The 20,885-nt window shown below is 40.2% G+C and overlaps 1 protein-coding gene across 1 annotated transcript in view; it reads right to left on the minus strand.

Moving 5' to 3' along the window:
* The window catches only part of LOC132888476 (NACHT, LRR and PYD domains-containing protein 12-like), a 54,442-nt gene extending 33,799 nt beyond the window's left edge, over positions 1-20,643 (minus strand). The window contains exons 1-12 of the mRNA XM_060924522.1: positions 20,612-20,643; positions 20,462-20,519; positions 19,799-20,003; positions 17,761-19,522; positions 10,828-11,001; positions 5,321-5,497; positions 4,855-5,028; positions 4,155-4,328; positions 3,554-3,727; positions 3,133-3,270; positions 2,843-2,881; positions 371-541 (exon numbers count right to left, since the gene is read on the minus strand). Of these exons, the coding sequence (XP_060780505.1) occupies positions 371-541; positions 2,843-2,881; positions 3,133-3,270; positions 3,554-3,727; positions 4,155-4,328; positions 4,855-5,028; positions 5,321-5,497; positions 10,828-11,001; positions 17,761-19,522; positions 19,799-20,003; positions 20,462-20,519; positions 20,612-20,643 (3,278 nt within the window). The remainder of the gene's footprint in view (positions 1-370; positions 542-2,842; positions 2,882-3,132; positions 3,271-3,553; positions 3,728-4,154; positions 4,329-4,854; positions 5,029-5,320; positions 5,498-10,827; positions 11,002-17,760; positions 19,523-19,798; positions 20,004-20,461; positions 20,520-20,611) is intronic.
* Between the last annotated feature and the right edge of the window lie 242 nt (positions 20,644-20,885).

Below are 20,885 nucleotides of genomic sequence, written 5' to 3' on the forward strand. Positions count from 1 at the left end.
AGAGTATCAAAACATGCTCCCCATGCTCTGACAGCGCCCTTGGAGGGACTGGAGGTGTAAAATAGAATGTGTATCTACTGGGAGCATTATTTGATGGAGAATATTGGTAGATCAAAATGTGCTACTTTAAAAACGTCAATAAAAACATGCAAGCCAAGCTCGGACAGTACACGTGACCTGGTTTGTAATGTAAATAAATATGTAACGTAACTTGTTGAGAGTTATATCTTTAGGAGATATACAAAAATCATACCGATAATCAACGGGAGCAGTTTTTGACAAAGTAGCATAAATCGATGGACTCTGCTGTCGATTAGCGCTACGGTAGCATTTTTCAGTACGTAATGTAAACGTAGCCTGAGTTACTCACCGCAGTGTCTCCAGTTTACACTCGTGTTTCTTCAGTAGATCACAGAGCTTCTCCACTCCTGAGTCTCCCAGTTTACACCCACTCAGATCCAGCTCTCTGATGTATGATGGATTTGTACAGAGAGCTGAAGCCAAAGCAGTGCAGGATTTCTCACTGACGCTGTTCCACAGTCTGCAGAGGGAGACAGAAAAGATATTTAGTCCTTTATTAGAGTGAACTCAACACTGTTACAGTATTAAGGTCAATAACTAAAGAATAAACCACTGTGTGCGCGTGTGTGTGTGTGTGTGTGTGTGTGTGAGTGTGTGAGAGAGAGAGAGAGAGAGAGAGAGACACACAAGTGCCGCTTTTCCACTACAAACGCGGCTGAGTCGGGCTGAGCCGTGCCGTGCTGAGTCGGGCTGAGCGGGGCTGTTGGAGTTGCATTTCGACTACAACCGCGCTGAACCGTGCTGGCTGGAAGTGGGTGGACACATTGGGTGGAGTTAGCGAAAGTGGGTGGACGTCAGGTGATGTCGTTAAGCAGCGCAAACAGTGACATCAGTGATCTTTTAAGCGGTAGTCTCACGACCCGAATAGTAAACAATAAACATGGAGGACATGGAGTCGTTAGTGTTGCTGGTCTTGGTGCTGTGGCTTGTTGTCACCGACAACGCGGACAGATACTGGCAAGAGCGTATAGATGAGGCGAGGCGCATAAGGCTTCAGAAATTCTCGTAATTCGTAATTCTTCTTCTTCCGGGTTTACGGTGTTTACAGATCCCAGCGCGCTCGCGGGGCGTGTGTGGGCATGTGAGGACACTCCTCCTCACCAATCAGTGCACAGGGGTGTGTCTGCTCACGCCCCCAGCCTCACTCGGCACAGCTTGGCTCGCTTCAGCCCCACTCCAAAACGGTGCGAGTTTTAGGGGCTAAGCAGGGCTGAAGCGAGCTGAGTCGTGCTGTTTTTTGGTAGTCGAAACGCGAGCCATGTCGGGCTGAAGCGAGCTGAAGCGAGCTGAAAAAGGGTAGTGGAAAAGGGCCAAAGGTGGTGTGATGAAGTGGAGTTACTGTTCTCACCCTGAAGTTGATTATTTTTCTATAACAGCACATCTTGGAGTGTTATTCTTCTCATACCACAGCAATTTGCCAAAAAAAAAAAAACAATTTGTAGTTACATTAAATGTTGCGGAACATCAAAGAAAGAAGTTAGTTAGCCAATATTATTATTATTATTATTATTATTATTATCATTCTACATGCACACTCTTCTAGTTTTTCAATGTCGGTTCGTGTGGTTTTCTCTTGTAAACAGAGGGGAAGCGTCAGGGCCTTCCAGTCGTTCAGAGAAGCCCAAACATATCAGCATTTCAAATGTTATATTTCATTTCTTTCATTCTTTAATTGCTTTTTAATTGCATTCTTGAAGGCCAACGCGAATTTAACCATGAATCGGCGCCATCAGCGCAGCAGTGAAGTCACCTTCCAGCCGGTGTAGCGTTCATCAGTAGTGTTAGCGAAAGCTAATAAAGCAGTCAGTGCTATCGAGAGCAAGTAGCACAGGCTAACGACCAATAAACTAAGATTTCTGTCTCCAGACTCTTCTTCCACACTGCACGCTCACTACAGTATTTTTCACTCAGACTTAAGGATTTATTCCCCTGTGGAATTTACTGAGTTAAAATCAACATCGACAGCTTCATACAACAGAGCGACCTGGCAGCCTGACGCTAATCCCTTACAGAATCCTTTACCCTGTTGCTGTGTTGGTGTCTGAAGTCCCAGCTCTAATAGTAACGGTTCACCACTGCTTGTAAACATGCGTGAAGAATATCTAATGAAGTTTTGGGAGCCTTTCAGGTGTTCAACATGTCTTTAGTTTCAGTTTATTTATTTAGTGCTTAATTATAGCACAGCTAATCCTAGCACTGGATTAGCCGAATCTTTCTCTTTCCCAGCGAACAAAGAAATGGTTCTGTGCAGCAGAAACCTCCCTCATTGGATATTCGCATCAGCTCTGATGTGTGATGTCACGTTGTCTTGATAAATGAAATAGTAGCCTGTTAAATTCATGTGATTCACATTTAGTGGTTACAACTGACCTGTTTATTCTTATTTTTTCTGAAAAATAATGTAAATATATAAAATCTGTAAAATGTTTAAAATAATTGAGTCAGTTGTGTATAATTAGGAGTTGAGGTGAAATGTGGCTGTAGTGCTGTGGCCTACTATAAAAGCCGTGTGACATAATTAGTGAATATCTACAAAACTGAGCTGTAAGAAATGGAATATTTAAGCCTGGGCTTCAATGAAAACAGCGTTTTCTCGAAGAGGCAGGGACTCGGCAGGTTGTAAGGTGAGTACAATTCACTGTCAGCGGCTTTCCAATCAGCACAGGCACAGTCCGCAAGGATACAGTCGCTTCTGGCTGTAAAAACAGCAACTGAGTGAAAACAGAAAATAGAGATCGATGTGTATATAGTTGTTTCTTACGTAAGTTTCTGCAGTCTGTAATGTGGATCCTGCAGCAGAGCCGAGAGCTGATCCACTCTGACGACTTTTAATTTTCTGTAGCTCAGATCCAGCTCCGTGTGCAGTAAGGGGTTTTTACTGAACATTCGAGTAAGAAGGTTGTAGGCTTCCTCTGCTTCAGCACTTTTCAACAACCTGTAGGGATTTGAAGAGAAAGGTTCTTTTCACAGTATTTATTTATTTATTTGTTTATTTAATATGATGTTTACTTGTACAAGAATCACCTGAGTGTCAGTTTGTTAGTTTTGCAGTCAGTGAGTTGTTGGACTCCTGATGCTCCAGGATCGTTCCCTCTGAGATCCAGCTCTCTCAGGTGTGATGATGGGTTTAGTCTCAGAGCTTCAGCCAGAGCAGTGTATCCTTCCTCTGTTATACTGCAGTCTGAAAGTCTACACAAAAACACACAACTCTCTGATTTTATGTACAAAATAAATTAATGAAGATGTGATATTGTATACAAATTGAGAATTTAATCTTTTTTCTTGTTAATTTATTAACTCTAGATGGTCACTTAATGGATTGTGTACAAATTACTGGGTTGTCATTAAAAACTGATATTATAATAATTCAGTGCTTGACTGAGCACGACTTCAAAAGTAAAAGAAATAGTGTTGAAGGATAAAAGCATTTCATGACACTTTGTCATGTTTTTAAGAAATGACATTGACATACTTGAGTGTTTCCAGGAGGCAGTGTGAATTCTGTAGGAGGTTCGAGATGTGCTTTATTCCTGAGTCTCCTGCTTTATTCCCGCTCAGATCCAGCTCTCTGAGCTGTGAGGGATTTTCTTCCAGAGCTGCAGCCAAAGCAGCACAGCCTTCAGCTGCTACACTGCAGTTACACAGTCTGCAGAAGGAAAGAAGGAGCACAATGAACAGATCGCATCTCATTTGTTCAATAAGAACGCAATATTTTCATTCTTTTCTTTAACAGTTACCTTAGAATTACAATTAGACGTTTACATTGGAATAGAACTTTTACACACTTAAACACCTTTTAGTTAAATATAATAAAACTAATAATCTATTTTTTAATCAAAACATGCTGTTTAATTATATTGTGTTCTAGTTTAGTTATTTTTTTCCTGATCTCTTTGCCAGACTTGGACACAGAGTATATGGAGACTCAGAAATGTATTAACAGCATTAAAGTCTGTAGAACATGTACTGCTTTTTTAATGACACATAATTCTGCAGTCGTTTAAACTCAGAGATTAAAATACTGAATTGATGCTTCACTGAAGGATTAGACATCATTTCAGATGTTCCTTCACCTCAGTGTTCTGAGTGGAGACTGTGGATTCTTCAGTCCAGCAGAAAGCTGAGTGACTCCTGGATCCTGCAGACTGTTGTTGCTCAGGTCCAGCTCTCTCACACTGCAGGACTTTAATTTGAGAACGCTGGCTAAAGCTGAACAGCTCTCCACAGTCAGATTACTTTTATTCAGCCTAGATATGAAATATGATGTAGACAGAGCTTTATACTCAATCTTAATACTTCATTGTGCAGATATTATGGAAAACACAAGACATTTTATTTTCATGTGCACTGAAGTCCATATTCTGGGTTCATCTGGGTCATAAGGGGTCATGAGAGGTTATTTTTAACATCATTCTATTCATTTATTCCTCTTTTAATTTGTCTTGTCTGTTATGTCTCAGTGGTTAAATCAAGTGATTTATTTGAAAAGGTCAAACGTGTTGATCATTTCTACTCTTCTGTTCCTTTCTAGTTTCAGGAGCTTAACACTTTCCAGTGATGGAACAGAACCCAGGTGTTTCTAGAAGGACTATGAGGTTTCTTTGGAGAAACACAGGATATTATGTTATGTCAGCACTTATAGAAAACAAAAAACAAATCTATAATTAAAAATATATTTGTGCATACTTGGGTCATCCTTAATGGCAGGTCCCACTAGAAAACATTCTGTGAGTAAAACTCAGCTGACAGTGATGCATAAATAAAAATACTTACCGAATTTTCTGAAATTTACAGTGAGAGTCTTCCAGTAGAGCTGAGAGCTTCTTCACCCCTGAGTCTCCTGGTTCCTTCATGCTCAGATCCAGCTCTTTTAGGAGTAAAGGGTTTTCATCTAAAACTGAATTTAGCCAAGTACAGGCCTCTTGTGCAGCAGGATGTTTCAACAAACTGCAGAAAGTAAAATGTTTTTGTACTTGGTGTTTCCAGAATAATAGACCCACATTAACCAGAACAGTGTGGCTGCTTTTGCTTATTTCCTGATGACTTCTCTTTAAATTTAAATGATAGTGCCCAATGTCTGTCACACACTGGGAAAAAATTAGGACCAGTCGAATAAACCATAAATTACAGTCAATTATCAACTTTATCCTTTTTTTTTCAAAGAAACGATCCAAGTTTTTGTACAGCATTCCTTTATGTTTAATATTTATATAATTGTGTTAGTTTATAGAAGAATCACCTCAGTGTTGTTAGTTTACAGTCTGGATCCTGGAGTAAATCAGTGAGCAGCTTCACTCCTGATGCTCCAGGGTCGTTCCCTCTGAGATCCAGCTCTAGCAGGTGTGATGATGGGTTTCGTCTCAGAGCTTCAGCCAGAGCAGTGTATCCTTCCTCTGTTATACTGCAGTCTGAAAGTCTGTGTAAAATGTTGCCAAAGAGGATCGAGAATAAAAAGGGTGAACATCTTAGAAAACAATATAGAATTAAGAAGCTATTTGGCACACTGGAAAACATGGCACTTCTATTCATAATATTATATTAAACACAATACTGAAGACATCAAAATTATGAAATAACAAATGGAACATATGTGGAATTATGTTGAAAATAAAAAGTGTTAAAAAACAAAATGTGTGATATTTTAGATTCTTTAAAGTAGCCACCATTTACCTTGATGCTTTGCACACTATTCGCATTATCTTAACCACCTTCATGAGATAGTCACCTGGAATGATAATCACCTCGAGTGATGTGGCAAAATGGCAGCCAATCGCTTTGTCACCATACTACTACTACTACTACTACAACATCGACCTCAGTCGGGCATACAGTGGTGCCTGAAAGTTTGTGAGCCCTTTACAGTTTTCTATATTGCTGCATAAATATGACCTAAAACATCATCAGATTTTCACACAAGTCCTAAAAGTAGATAAAGAGAACCCAGTTAAACAAATGAGACAAAAATATTATACTTGGTCATTTATTTATTGAGGAAAATGATCCAATATTACATATCTTTGAGTGGCAAAAGTATGTGAACCTTTGCTTTCAGTATCTGGTGTGACCCCCTTGTGCAGCAATAACTGCAACTAAATGTTTCCGGTAACTGTTGATCAGTCCTGCACACCGGCTTGGAGGAATTTTAGCCCATTCCTCCGTAGAGAACAGCTTCAACTCTAGAATGTTGTTGGGTATCCTCACATGAACTGCTCGCTTCAGGTCCTTCCACAACATTTCGATTGGATTAAGGTCAGGACTTTGACTTGGCCATTCCAAAACATTAACTTTATTCTTCTTTAACCATTCTTTGGTAGAACGACTTGTGTGCTTAGGGTCGTTGTCTTGCTGCATGACCCACCTTCTCTTGAGATTCAGTTCATGGACAGGTGTCCTGACGTTTTCCTTTAGAATTCGCTGGTATAATTCAGAATTCATTGTTCCATCAAGGATGACAAGCCGTCCTGGCCCAGATGCATCAAAACAGGCCCAAATGGGATAAGGTTCTTATGCTGGAATGCAGTGTTTTCCTTACTCCAAACATAACGCTTCTCATTTAAACCAAAAAGTTCTATTTTGGTCTCATCTGTCCACAAAACATTTTTTTCAATAGCCTTCTGGCTTGTCCACATGATCTTTAGCAAACTGCAGGCGAACAATAATGTTCTTTTTGGAGAGCAGTGGCTTTCTCCTTGCAACCCTGCCATGCACACCGTTGTTGTTCAGTGTTCTCCTGATGGTGGACTCATGAATATTAGCCAATGTGAGAGAGGCCTTCAGTTGCTTAGAAGTTACCCTGGGGTCCTTTGTGACCTCGCCGACTATTACACGCCTTGCTCTTGGAGTGATCTTTGTTGGTTGACCAATCCTGGGGAGGGTAACAATGGTCTTGGATTTCCTCCATTTGTACACAGTCTGTCTGACTGTGGATTGGTGGAGTCCAAACTCTTTAGAGATGGTTCTGTAACCTTTTCCAGCCTGATGAGCATCAACAATGCTTTTTCTGAGGTCCTCAGAAATCTTTGTTCGTGCCATGATACACTTCCACAAATGTGCTGTGAAGATCAGACTTTGATAGATCCCTGTTCTTGAAATAAAACAGGGTGCCCACTCACACCTGATTGTCATCCCATCGATTGAAAACACATGACTCTAATTTCACCTTCAAATTAACTGCTAATCCTAGAGGTTCACATACTTTTGCCACTCACAGATGTGTAATATTGGATCATTTTCCTCAATAATTAAATAAATGACTGAGTATAATATTTTTGTCTCATTTGTTTCACTGGGTTCTCTTTGTCTACTTTTAGGACTTGTGTGAAAATCTGATGATGTTTTAGGTCATGTTTATGCAGAAATATAGAAAGGGTTCACAAACTTTCAAGCACCACTGTAATAATGGACTCTCCACTCCTCCCTATCCATCATTAGGGTCCTCAATTCAGTGGTGTCGACCACTCCAGCATCTTCTTTGAGGACATCCACCACTGTTTTGAGTGGCCGCCCAGGGCATCTTCTGCCATGTGTGGGCTCCCATAATACCATTACAGATACTGGGATCTCTGGATATTGGAAGCAGTGGCCGGCTAGCCTGAGTCACCTTGCCGCTATTTTCTCTGAGACCTTAGGGAGGTCTCCATACAATTCTTGATTGGTGATGTGTTGCTGCCAGTTGATATTGTGAATGGCCCTCAGCATTCTTGTATAACACCTGTCCAGGGACTTCGTAAGGGGAGTGGTCAGGGTCCAGACCTCCCAGCCATAGAGCAGGATGGATTTAATGGCTGCTGTGAATATCCTGGCTTTTAACCCTCTTGATAACTTGGATGTCCAAACTCTTTTCAGGTTGTGGAGTGTGGATGGCCTTTCTGTTTCTTCGCGTGCAGCAGTAAAAGACCTCGGAGTGATTATTGACCCCAGTCTTTCATTTGAAACTCACATTGATAACATTACCCGGATAGCTTTCTTTCATCTCAGAAATATTGCTAAGATAAGAAATTGAATGTCACTACATGACATGGAAAAACTAGTTCATGCTTTCGTTACCTCCAGGTTGGATTATTGTAATGCCTTACTGTCTGGATGTCCCAAGAAGTGCATAAACAAGCTCCAGTTAGTTCAAAATGCAGCAGCAAGAGTCCTTACTAGAACTAGAAAATATGACCCCATCACCCCTGTCTTATCCACACTGCATTGGTTCCCAATCAAATTTATTACTGATTATAAAATACTGCTGTTGACCTTTAAAGCACTGAATGGTCTCACACCACAGTACCTGAGTGAACTTCTGCTCCTCTATGACCCACCATGCCTACTTAGATCAAAAGGTGCAGGCTATCTGCTGGTACCTCGTATAGTGAAGGCTACATCAGGGGACGGAGCCTTTTCTTACAAAGCCCCACAGTTATGGAACAGCCTTCCAAGTAATGTTTGGGAATCTGACACAGTCTCAGCATTTAAGTCTAGGCTGAAAACATATCTGTTTAGTCAAGCCTTGTGTTAATGGTGTTTATCAGGTAAAGGTGTAGATCTGGAGGATCCTCAGACAGAGTGTTTTGGTAAACTGGGATGTATGGATGCTGTCAGTCCCCCACTCGCTTGCTCACTCGAGTTTGTTGATGGTGTAGTGGCTGCTGCTTTATGTCCCAGGGCTCCCTCATGCCTGTGTTACCTTCTGGCTCTCCCCTTTTAGTTATGCTGTCATAGTTAGTTGCCGGAGTCCCTGCTTGTACTCGGTGCAATATGTATACTGTTCCTACTTATTGAGGTGACATTGGGCATACCTAACAACCTGTGTTTTCTCTCTCTCTCTCCTCCCCCTCAAATCTGTCCCTCTGAGTTACATATCGGTCCTGGGATCGAGATGCTGAACCTCTTCTGCTCCTCGGACCTGCCTGATCCATCCTGGTGCCCTGTGTCTGGTTTGAGTCTCATCACATCGCTCCTGTGGAGGACGGCCCCATGTGACAGTTGAAAGTCACACCTGGAGGATGCTCTGGACTCTTACAGTAATGCTTTTATGGCTGAGGACTACAGTTGACTTGCTAACTTTAGGACTGCAGTTGTCATGAAGAGTTTTGCACTCAAGTTTCCATCAGTGAAGAGTTTAAAACATCAACAAAACTGACTTCATATTAAAACTGTTAATGTTATAGTCATGTTGTCTGTTGGTGCCCAAATGTGGATGGGTTCCATTTTGAGTCTGGTTCCTCTCGAGGTTTCTTCCTCGTGTCGTCTGAGGGAGTTTTTCATTGCCACCGTTGCCAAAGGCTTCATCATTGGGGATAGATTAGGGATAAAATTAGCTCATGTTTTAAGTCGTTCAAATTCTGTAAAGCTGCTTTGCGACAATGTTTATTGTTAAAAGCGCTATACAAATAAACTTGACTTGACATTCTTTGACTGCCTTCCTCGCTGTTTGTATGCTAGGGTGGTCAGAGGATGCTTTTAACAGTTGGTAAAAGCTTCATTGCCTCTCTGTTTGCATCAATAAATCTGGAGTAGCAGTCAGTGGAGCTTTCTTCAAGGTCAAGAGCCTCAAAATGATTCCTTACCTCGATGGTATATTGGGCTTGGAGTGTAGGATCTCCCGCAAAGGCCTTCCAGTCAATCTTTGGTGCAGGGATTGTCTTTGGCTGGTGTAGGCTGAGCCTAAAACTCATACTGATGACCCAACGGTCTGAGCCCGCTGTGCTGAAGCTGTTATAAGCCTCAGTATTGATTACACTGTTCCACCACTTTCTTCAGACAATGATATAGTCTAGTTGGCTTTTAGTCAGGGTGGACCGATCCTCCTGAGTCCAGAGTGTGGACAGTAACAAAGTATGACTGTACAAGTAGGATTCCCTTTAAATTCAGTAACTAAAATACAGTTGCAGACAGAGGTTATGCTTCAGAAGGACTTTCTCGCTCTAATGCTGAGCATTAGTCCAACCCCTCCTTGGGATGAATTTGTGATTATTTCTCTCCATACAGATGTGACTCGGTGAAAACCTTCAACTACTTCAAACTTAAGCTCTTCACTTGGGTGGACTCTCCTATGCTCCTGGATACCAAACATGTCAATCTTGTGTTCTTGCATTCTTGATGCAAGCTCTTTTGCATGATTTCTGAGGTGCAGTGTGTTAGCATTGAAGGTGTTACAATGTGCATTAATATGAGACCCTCCAGGCGCCACTTTATCTGGAGAGTCTTGACTTTCTTGACTTGAGAGGCTGTTATGTCAGAATTGTTTGAGCTCATGGAAGCAATAATAGACCTGCAATAATAGACTTTGTCACTGTAAGTGAGGAAGAATTACAAATGCTGAAAGAAAATGCTGTTCCTAAAAGCACTAAAGATGATACGCAGTTTGGTCTAAAACTATTCAAAGGTAAGGTGGAATTGTGATTTATTTTATCGATTTCAAAACAAAAGTATTTTATGTGACTCGGCTTAAATAAGTGACACAAGTCTGCGCTGCAAAGTTATTACATTTACTTGTCGCTTTTGAAGTTTGAAATACTTTTTTTTCCAATATTTTTAAAAAAAATAATCAGATGTATTTTACAATAAAACAATGAGTCACAGGCTCAGTGAATATCGGTGAAAATGAACTTTTTCACGAAAATTCTAATTGTTTGAGATGCACTAATACAGATCTAAAAATAAACATTTCTGTAATTATTTTCCTCTTTATTCTTTGTGTATCAGTTGCAATAAGCAATTCTTCAGATCAAGTCGACCCAATAGGAGAGATGAACTCACCTCAGTTTCTCCAGTTTACAGTTTGGACTCTCCAGTCCAACACAAAGCTGGTTCACTCCTGAGTCCTCCAGATGGTTACTGCTCAGATCCACCTCAGTCAGTTTGGAGGATTCAGAGCTGAGAACTGTGTGTAAAGCTGAGCAGCTTCTCTCTGTCAGGTTACAATCACTGAGCCTGAAAGGAGGGAGAGACATTTCAAACAAAAATACTATTCGACCATTCTTTAAAGAATGATTCACCACCAACACCCCCCCCAACATGCGAACGAACAGAGAGAGAGAGAGAGAGAGAGATTGAATGTTAACTTTACCTGGTGCTAGTAAAAACAAGGGAAAATATATTTTGAAAGACAATGATGACAAACTATTCAATTTTTTATATTTTAATGATGTGAATATTTGAAAATCCTGACCCATCCCCACCTGAAAGCTGAAAATATCAGAGGAACTCATAAAACACTGAGCCCTTCATGAACACAAACACAAAACTGTTTGTGCTGTAAGACAGAAAATCACTGCTGTACACAGAATATTCACGGCATTACCACGACCACAGCGTCACGACTGTTTCACTCTGTGCTGGTTGCTGTCATATCCTGTTCAGAATGAACTCCTGATGAGTTTTGATGATTAAACAGTATATTTAATCGATAGTGTGAGGGAGAACTGAACCATGACTCTCTAGCAAGGTATCGACCCTGACAAAAGGAAGTGTGTCTCTCAGTACTCAGTGTATTAGTAATTCACACACACGGTATTTATTCAGCCCGCTCACGTTAATAATCCATACTCAGAATATCTTTGTATGTGTTCAATTCCCAGCGGCTTGTGCTCATTTTTAATGATCTACTCGCCAATACTGCTCTGTGTGCTCAGCTCAGCCGTCCTCTCTATTTAATACACTGTTTATACACAATAAAGATGTTTTTATTGCGTTACTTGTATTGTAGGAAGATGTGATAGCTCTGCCTCCTGATATTTAATGGTTTTCAATCTGATTTGCTTTGAGCGTTCATCATTTTAGTGCGTCAAGAACAGTCATTTCCTGTTAATCTTTTCATTAGTGCTACAACTTACATCACATGGTATCAGATGTTGGGACTGGACACTTTTTTAGGAGTACTGTCAGTAACGGCGCTGAAAACCTGAGTTCAGAGCAGCCTCCACACATGGCCACTCTGGACTATACTTCCCAAGATCCACAGCGACCCTCGTCACCAGAGTTCTAACAACATCACCTATCTTCAGTCTACCTGCTATCACCTTCTCCATATACAGTGGGGCAAAAAAGTATTTAGTCAGCCACCAATTGTGCAAGTTCTCCCACTTAAAACGATGAGAGAGGCCTGTAATTTTCATCATAGGTACACTTCAACTATGAGAGAGACAGAATGGGGGGAAAGAATCCAGGAAATCACACTGTAGGATTTTTAATGAATTAACTGGTAAATTCCTCGGTAAAATAAGTATTTGGTCACCTACAAACAAGCAAGATTTCTGGCTCTCACAGACCTGTAACAACTTCTTTAAGAGGCTCCTCTGTCCTCCACTCGTTACCTGTATTAATGGCACCTGTTTGAACTCGTTATCAGTATAAAAGACACCTGTCCACAACCTCAAACAGTCACACTCCAAACTCCACTATGGCCAAGACCAAAGAGCTGTCAAAGGACACCAGAAACAAAATTGTAGACCTGCACCAGGCTGGGAAGACTGAATCTGCAATAGGTAAGCAGCTTGGTGTGAAGAAATCAACTGTGGGAGCAATTATTAGAAAATGGAAGACATACAAGACCATTTATAATCTCCCTCGATCTGGGGCTCCACGCAAGATCTCACCCTGTGGAGTCAAAATGATCACAAGAACGGTGAGCAAAAATCCCAGAACCACATGGGGGGACCTAGTGAATGACCTGCAGAGAGCTGGGACCAAAGTAACAAAGGCTACCATCAGTAACACATTATGCCGCCAGGGACTCAAATCCTGCAGTGCCAGACGTGTCCCCCGGCTTAAGCCAGTACATGTCCAGGCCTATCTGAAGTTTGCTAGAGAGCATTTGGGTGATCCAGAAGAGGATTGGGAGAATGTCATATGGTCAGATGAAACCAAAATAGAACTTTTTGGTAAAAACTCAACTTGTTGTGTTTGGAGGAGAAAGAATGCTGAGTTGCATCCAAAGAACACCATACCTACTGTGAAGCATGGGGATGGAAACATCATGATTTGGGGCTGTTTTTCTGTAAAGGGACCAGGACGACTGATCCGTGTAAAGGAAAGAATGAATGGGGCCATGTATCGTGAGATTTTGAGTGAAAACCTCCTTCCATCAGCAAGGGCATTGAAGATGAAATGTGGCTGGGTCTTTCAGCATGACAATGATCCCAAACACACCGCCCGGGCAATGAAGGAGTGGCTTCGTAAGAAGCATTTCAAGGTCCTGGAGTGGCCGAGCCAGTCTCCAGATCTCAACCCCATAGAAAATCTTTGGAGTTGAAAGACCGTGTTGCCCAGCGACAGCCCCAAAACATCACTGCTCTAGAGGAGATCTGCATGGAGGAATGGGCCAAAATCCCAGCAACAGTGTGTGAAAACCTTGTGAAGACTTACAGAAAACGTTTGACCTCTGTCATTGCCAACAAAGGGTATATAACAAAGTATTGAGATGAACTTTTGTTATTGACCAAATACTTATTTTCCACCATAATTTGCAAATAAATTCTTTAAAAATCAGACAGTGTGGTTTTCTGGATTTTTTTTCTCATTTTGTCTCTCATAGTTGAAGTGTACCTATGATGAAAATTACAGGCCTCTCTCATCTTTTTAAGTGGGAGAACTTGTACAATTGGTGACTGACTAAATACTTTTTTGCCCCACTGTAAGCTCAGCTCTCACTCTCAGTATTTGTGAAGTATTGTTCTGTGTCCCTGTGCCTGACTTTACTGAGCCGTTTGACTATCTGCCTGACTTCCCGTTATTGAACTCTGTTTACGTTTACTTTCAACTTCGTCCTCTTGCCTTATCTGTGATATCCTGTTCACCGATTGACTGACTCTTACTCGTCCCTGACTACGTTTCTAGTTTCCCGATTTGGATTTGTTCACAGTTCGCGATGCACCCGCTCTCCCCTGCGACTGCATCCGGAAGTGCCTGCACCCTGACAAGTACATGTAACTCAACACAGTATCAGACTGGAGCGGCGGCTACAATTATCGACACCTTAACGATCTTTTGGCCGTTGCAAAAGTAGAAGACTTTCAATACATAAATTGTGCATGAATAATTCCTCAAACTTCCACTGAAAAAAAAAAGAGTTGATTCCTGATTGATTCTTAGAATTTGTGCACTTTTAGAGTCTCTGGTCATATTTTTAAAAATAATAGCAATTTTGGACAAATTCCTCTTTCTATGTGAAAAAGATAATAATAAACTCTTATAAAAAATTTACCACCTCTTAAATACAATTTAATACTTTTCACCCCCCTGGAAGTTGCAAAATCACTGTTTTTCCCTTGTCACACCCCCAGAGTTTCCAACCTCAACAATGCAAAAAAAGGTTAAAAGTATCAGTTATATGAGAAATGTTGATGCAGTTAAATTAAGAAAGACTAAAATAAATAAAATATAGTGTAATATTTCATTTAAGTCCACTGTCAATATTATATTTTATACAAAATGTACCTGTCACACACCATTGGCGTCATTTCCACCACAATGCCTACTTTCCCTTTAAAAAAGTTATTGTGAAAGATTGTTTGGGTAGTTTCCATGGAAATGTGAAGTGACATCAGAGCACATGTTGGACATGGAGGCCAGTTAAATTTCCACCCATAACTATTGAAGAAAAATCAAGGTAAATATTGCTTGATCAGCAAATATATTTATTGTATGTCATTTCCAAACATGCTGTAGTTCCATTGTTGTTTTGAAAAAGATTGCAATTTTTGCATAAAAAGAATAATGTTGCATGCATGAAATGCTAACTATCAATTCAAAGCTAATCAATGAAGCCATCATCCATTTTTCATGAAAAAAATGTAGAAATGTCATTTCCACCACAGTCATTTCCACCACACTGCCATCTGTGGTGGAAAAGACAGTATGTGGTGGAAATGACATTTCAGATTATAAATGAGTGGTGTAGATTTTGAAAGTGAATATATTCCTTTAATTTGTGCCCGTTTGGAAAGAAATCTGTGAGGCACTTCATAAAATGGAGCTCTGAACAGAGATAAAACACTCTCTCTCTCTCTCTCTCTCTCCCTGTCTCACACAGACACTCACACTCACACACATACTCATACACACAGTTGCAAAATACAGTAGTTTATACTGCAGTTAAAAGTTTTTTGTATTGTTAAGAATTAAGGTCAAGAGTTCATTGATTTCCTCAGTACACACACACACACAGATTGAGAACAAAAAAACAGTTGTCTATGACACGAAAGTTACTGAAATAATCTTTTATTTGAAGTACTGCTGCCAACCCCCTGTTTTTGGGTTATTTACAGCATGTACTGTTACGGTTCTGTGAAAGTTTGAAGATTTTTTGAACAAGCCATAATTTAAATGTTAACCGCAACACTGAAGTGGACAGGTGTGCTCAGTTTTTTCACATGGTGTTGTAAAACGAAGTTGAATGATTGACATTTTTTTCTAATAAATATATCTACATGTTCTCTATGTGTTAAGTCATTGTCATTTCCACAACACCATGTAATTTCCATCACAGCTTGTCATTTCCATCACCACACATATTTTTCAGAAAATTTCCAAAAACTAGTCAGTTCATATTAAAATCACATATACATTTCTTGATGGTTTGCCTTACTTTATGTAACAAGACAGATTATTCATTATTTACAAGGACCTCCTCAAAGTAATATTGAATTTCACGCTGTGGAAAATGTACCTTTCAGCATTTGATCCTTAGAACTGTTAATTTACATCATTCAGAAATTAATGATTGTTGTAAATACTGGTAACTGGTACAACTAGTTAAACTAATGGTCCTAGAAGGATCCTGGGATGTTTAAATTATTGCACTGTTTATTTATTTCTGTTAATTGAAATGTGGTGGAAATGACAGTTGTTTATTCCGGGTCAGGTAAAATGTGAAAAATAACAATTATTCTTGTAAATTTAGTTTGAAATCTTATGGATCTCAATACTATAATGGTTATTTAAACATATGAATCTGTGTGAGTTCAAATTGGATAGTCTTTTTTTCACTCAACTTCACAAGGCCAAAGGTGCACATAATCTAAGAATCACCCATAAATATATGGATGTCGGTGTTTACGTAAATGAGGAAGTAATTCTCATGTTTGTAAACAAATGAACTGATAATGTTTAACCTGCGTCAGAAAATCTTTTTGTTCCACTTTCTCAGGATTTTCGTAGATCACATTTTGTTAATCATTCATTGTTGTTTGTATTAATTTCTAGTTTTGTCGTTTAATAATAAATGTCAACAGGCAATCGACACTGTAACCACATTAACATCCAGGTCAAAGGTCGCATCTCATTCCTTGAACCAAAATAAAAAAAAAAAATGTCTACTGATACTGTAATATGTGGTAGATATTTACAACAAACTGAAAAAAAATTAATTAACCAATAATAACTGTTGGAACTGAAACTCACCTTTGTAAAATTTGTTTTTTATTGGTAAATCTGAAAAGGTGTCGATAATTATGGACTGTCGATAATTGTAGCCACCGCATACCAGTATCAATAACAATGCATCCCGAATACATCCTTTAGGAAGAATAAATTATCACGAGCAGTTTGGTGTATTGCTGTGAAATGCAATCAGAACAGCTCCTCTCCCTCCCAAAACCTGAGTTTAATAGAGAACTGAGTTTGTGGAAGTGAAGGCGTGGTCAAGCATCAGTTTGGGAATGGAGAGTGAAGGTGCGGGAGGTGAGTGGCAAAGGGACACCTGGGACTGATTAACAGTGATGAGTGTGTGTGTGTGTGTGTGTGTGTGTGTGTGTGTGTGTGTGTCAGAGTGAGACTGTGAAACAATAAAGCTGCTGAAAAGTGCAAGTTGAAAGTTAAAGCGAGACGGCCTTTCAATTTCATAAACTCGGTGAAATTTAGTTCCGTCTGAAATGTGGTGATTGTGATATATGTTTATTTCTGTAATATCCCACAAAATATCAGGCCATTCTGTGGCTGGGAAGTTATTTAATTTGAGGGGATTAAAGCAGATAATGTGCATGAAATCGCTCGCTTGGCGCAGTCAAGCAGACAGAGGAAGTCCGTCTGCGCATGCGCAGGTTTACCTTCTTCTTCTTTTGGGTTTTACGGCAGCTGGCATCCACAGTGTTGCATTACTGCCATCTACAGGTTTACCTTTGAGCATGCACTGACAGTTCCATCATTCTGTCGCTAAACGAACAGCTGATCACACCGAGGTGCTCGCTGAGCGCCCATATTTATTAGTTTGGTCCTGCGTTTCCTTTCCTTCATATACAACGTAACGTCTTTTCTTCTCACTTTCCGTTACTGTAGTCGCTCTTTCACATTTCATTCGCACACTCACGTCCTCCGTTTTCCTCTCCTGTTTCAAATTTGTATCCCACAATGCCTTGCATGAACGGGGAAAGCCCACCACATGATGCATTATGTAGTATCTCGTATTGGGTCATGGTGAAGCAGGAAAAAATAGCAGAGAATTTAGGGACACATGGAGATAAATGCATTAATTGTTCTATTTTTAAAAAAAACTAATAAAATTGGAAGTCTGTGATTTGAATTCAGTAGCTTTCGATCACTAAACAAAAATAATTGGGTGTCGGGAAAATTCTTTTCATGACCTATACCTGAAAATCTGAAAGGCAATCTACTTTGAATAAAGCAAAAGTAATCAGCCTGTCTCCATCCCAACAGTCTCCCAAACCCCGTAAAGTGTCACAGGGTTTTACTTACAGAACTGTTGTGGCTTGCTGGACGACTGGTAGCAGCCTCTTAAAGCATTCATCTGACTTTATGAACTTCTGTAGCTGAAACACTTCCAGATCCTCATCTGATGTCAGCAACACAAAGACCAGAGCAGACCACTGAGCAGGTGAGAGTTCAGCTTCAGAGAGACGTCCTGAGCTCATGTAACTTTGGATCTCTTTCACGAGTGAATCATCATTTAACTCATTCAGACAGTAGAAAAGGTTTATTAATCTCTCTGGAGATGGATTTTGTTCAAACTTGAACTTGATGTACTCAACTATGTCCTTCTGGCAGTCAGAGCTGCTTCCTGTGTGTGGCAGCAGATCTCGAATGAGCTTCTGATTGGACTCCACTGAGAGGCCCAGAAGGAAGCGGAGGAAAAGATCCAAGTGTCCGGTGTCACTCTGTAAGGCCTGGTCCACTGCACTTTTGAGGAAGTCAGACATTTCTGATGTGTTGAAAAGACCAGACAGAGCAGTAGTTTGTTCTTTTGTTGAGTTTTTGTCAAGAAAGCAGAGAAATGCATACAACGCAGCCAAAAACTCCTGAATGCTCAGATGCACAAAGCTGAACATCTTCCCCAGGTGGAGTCCTGATTCTTTTCTGAAGATCTGAGTACACACCCCTGAGTACACTGCCACTTCTCGAACACCAATGCCACACTCTCTCAGGTCTTCCTCATAGAAGATCAGGTTTCCTTTCTCCAGCTGTTGGAAAGCCAGTTTTCCCAGTGCCAGGATACTCTCTCTGGTCTGCTGAGGATCAGGGTCATATGTTCCATGGTACTTTTGTCCCTTGTGTTTGATCTGAAAGATCAGGAAGTGTGTGAACATTTGAGTCAGAGTCTTGGGGATCTCTCCACTCTCTGCGTCACCCAACATTCTTTCGAGAACAGTGGCTGAGATCCAGCAGAAGACTGGGATGTGGCACATGATGTCGAGGCTTCTTGAAGACTTCATGTGTGTGATGATTTTATTGGCCAGGCTCTGATCACTGATCTTCTTCCTGAAGTACTCCTCTTTCTGAGGATCACTGAACCCCCGTACCTCTGTTGCCTGGTCTACACTCTCAGGAGGGATCTGATTGGCTGCTGCTGGTCGAGTGGTTATCCAGAGGAGAGCAGAGGGAAGCAGGTTCCCCTTGATGAGGTTTGTCAGCAGCACATCCACTGAGGCCGACTCGGTCACATCACACAATCTCTCATTGTTCTGGAAATCTAAAGGAAATCGACACTCATCCAGACCATCGAAGATCAACAAGATTTTGTAGGTATCACTGTCTATTACTTCTAGGTCCTTAATATCAGGGAAAAACTGATGAAGAAGATTCATCAGACTGAGGTTTTGCTGCTTCATCAGATTCAGCTCTCTAAAGGGAAGTGGAAACATAAAGGTGACGTCCTGATTCACTTTCCCTTCAGTCCAGTCCAGAATGAACTTCTGCACAGAGACAGTTTTTCCAATTCCAGCAACTCCTTTAGTCAGCACACTTCTGATGGACGTGTATTTAAAGAGATCATTACATTTGATGGGTTTCTCCTCTGTTACTGGTCTCCTGGACACTGTCTCAATCTGTCTCACCTCATGTTCATCACTGATGTCTTCACTCCAGCCCTCTGTGATGTAGAGCTCTGTGTAGATCTGATTCAGAAGTACTGATGTCCCATGCTGGGAGATTCCTTCATTTATCCTTTTAAATTTATCTCCAAGTCTGGATTTGAGTTTTCGCTGATATACAGAGGCCAGCTCTAACAAACAGAACAATGTGATGGCCATTATTTTCATGTATAAACAATATACACAGTGTGAAAGTCAATATCGATTAAAAAAAAGAACTGTCATACATTCCTAATAAATACATAAATATTATGGAAAAGAACCAAAACACTCGGATTATCTTGGAGTTGTTTATTTGTTGAAATAACTGTAGTCATTAGGATAAACAGCAGTATGATAATATCGACCAGTGGCCCAGTGTGTTTCCTTTAAACTGAGAGAATATTGTAATAATCTAAAGCTCTTACTGATCTGCAGTTGGTGAGCGAGATCTTTCTGCTTCAGGTTCTTCAGGATACGCAGTGTGATCTTCAGCACACTCTCTCTAATACGGTCCAGATCCTCCTCCTCCGCTTTCTCCTCCCTCTCAGAGCATGCTGGGTAATCAGCACTCAGTAGCTTCTTTAAATTGTTCAGTTCATTCTTCACCAATGTGATGACTTTGTGCTCCAGCTTGTGATTTTAAAAAAAAGCAATAAAATTAAATAAATCAATAAAAATGGGACATAACCTGATTTTACACCACGTTGCTGTTGAATTCTGGATTCTGACTGGTCAGAAGGGGTTAACTGGATTTATTTTCTCATTCTAATACATTTCTATAGCTGATGTACAGCTGTTTCACAGGGACCTGTACAGCAAACACTCCAACTAAATCAATTAAAACTGTGAGTAATCATTAATATGGTGACATTTTCAGTAAACAAATGTTTATTTCACATGTAGATAAGGAGTCTCCATTATCAGTACTTTGTAAGTCAGAAGCTGATTTTGAAACAGACTGAAATGCAGTTTTGTCCGATTACCCATAATGCTGCTGTAACTGTAAACTGTTAACTGTAAATTACTGCCATCATTTCAAATTAAAAATTGTGTATATTAATTACACAACAAAACACATACAAACACACCTGGAATACGGACTCTATCAAATTTCTGCAGCTGTTTTCTGGTTCCTGTTTTGGGGTTCTGTAGATAAACAAACATTGGAAATTACTTTTTTAATTTTAATATCAGAACACATCCTGTAGATCTGGTCCACACAGCTGTGATATATAAACCTCTGGAACTCCACACGCGAGTCTCTTATCATGGGAGAATTGGCTCCAATGGCAACATGAAGGGCGTTTCCTGTTGAGACAATCTGAAGAGTTCCAAACCGCGATAAATCCACTGTAAGAAACTTTGAGAAAAAGGTATTTTCTTTCCCAAAAAAGTAGTTGCAGGAAAACCACGATGTTCTGTTTGAAACTTTAATATAACACTAAGAAGCTATAATAACATTAAAAATACAAATCAAGATTTTGATTTTTAAATTTTATTTCAAAAACTAAT

This window comes from Neoarius graeffei, chromosome 6 (assembly GCF_027579695.1).
Source record: "Neoarius graeffei isolate fNeoGra1 chromosome 6, fNeoGra1.pri, whole genome shotgun sequence".
NCBI lineage: Eukaryota > Metazoa > Chordata > Actinopteri > Siluriformes > Ariidae > Neoarius > Neoarius graeffei.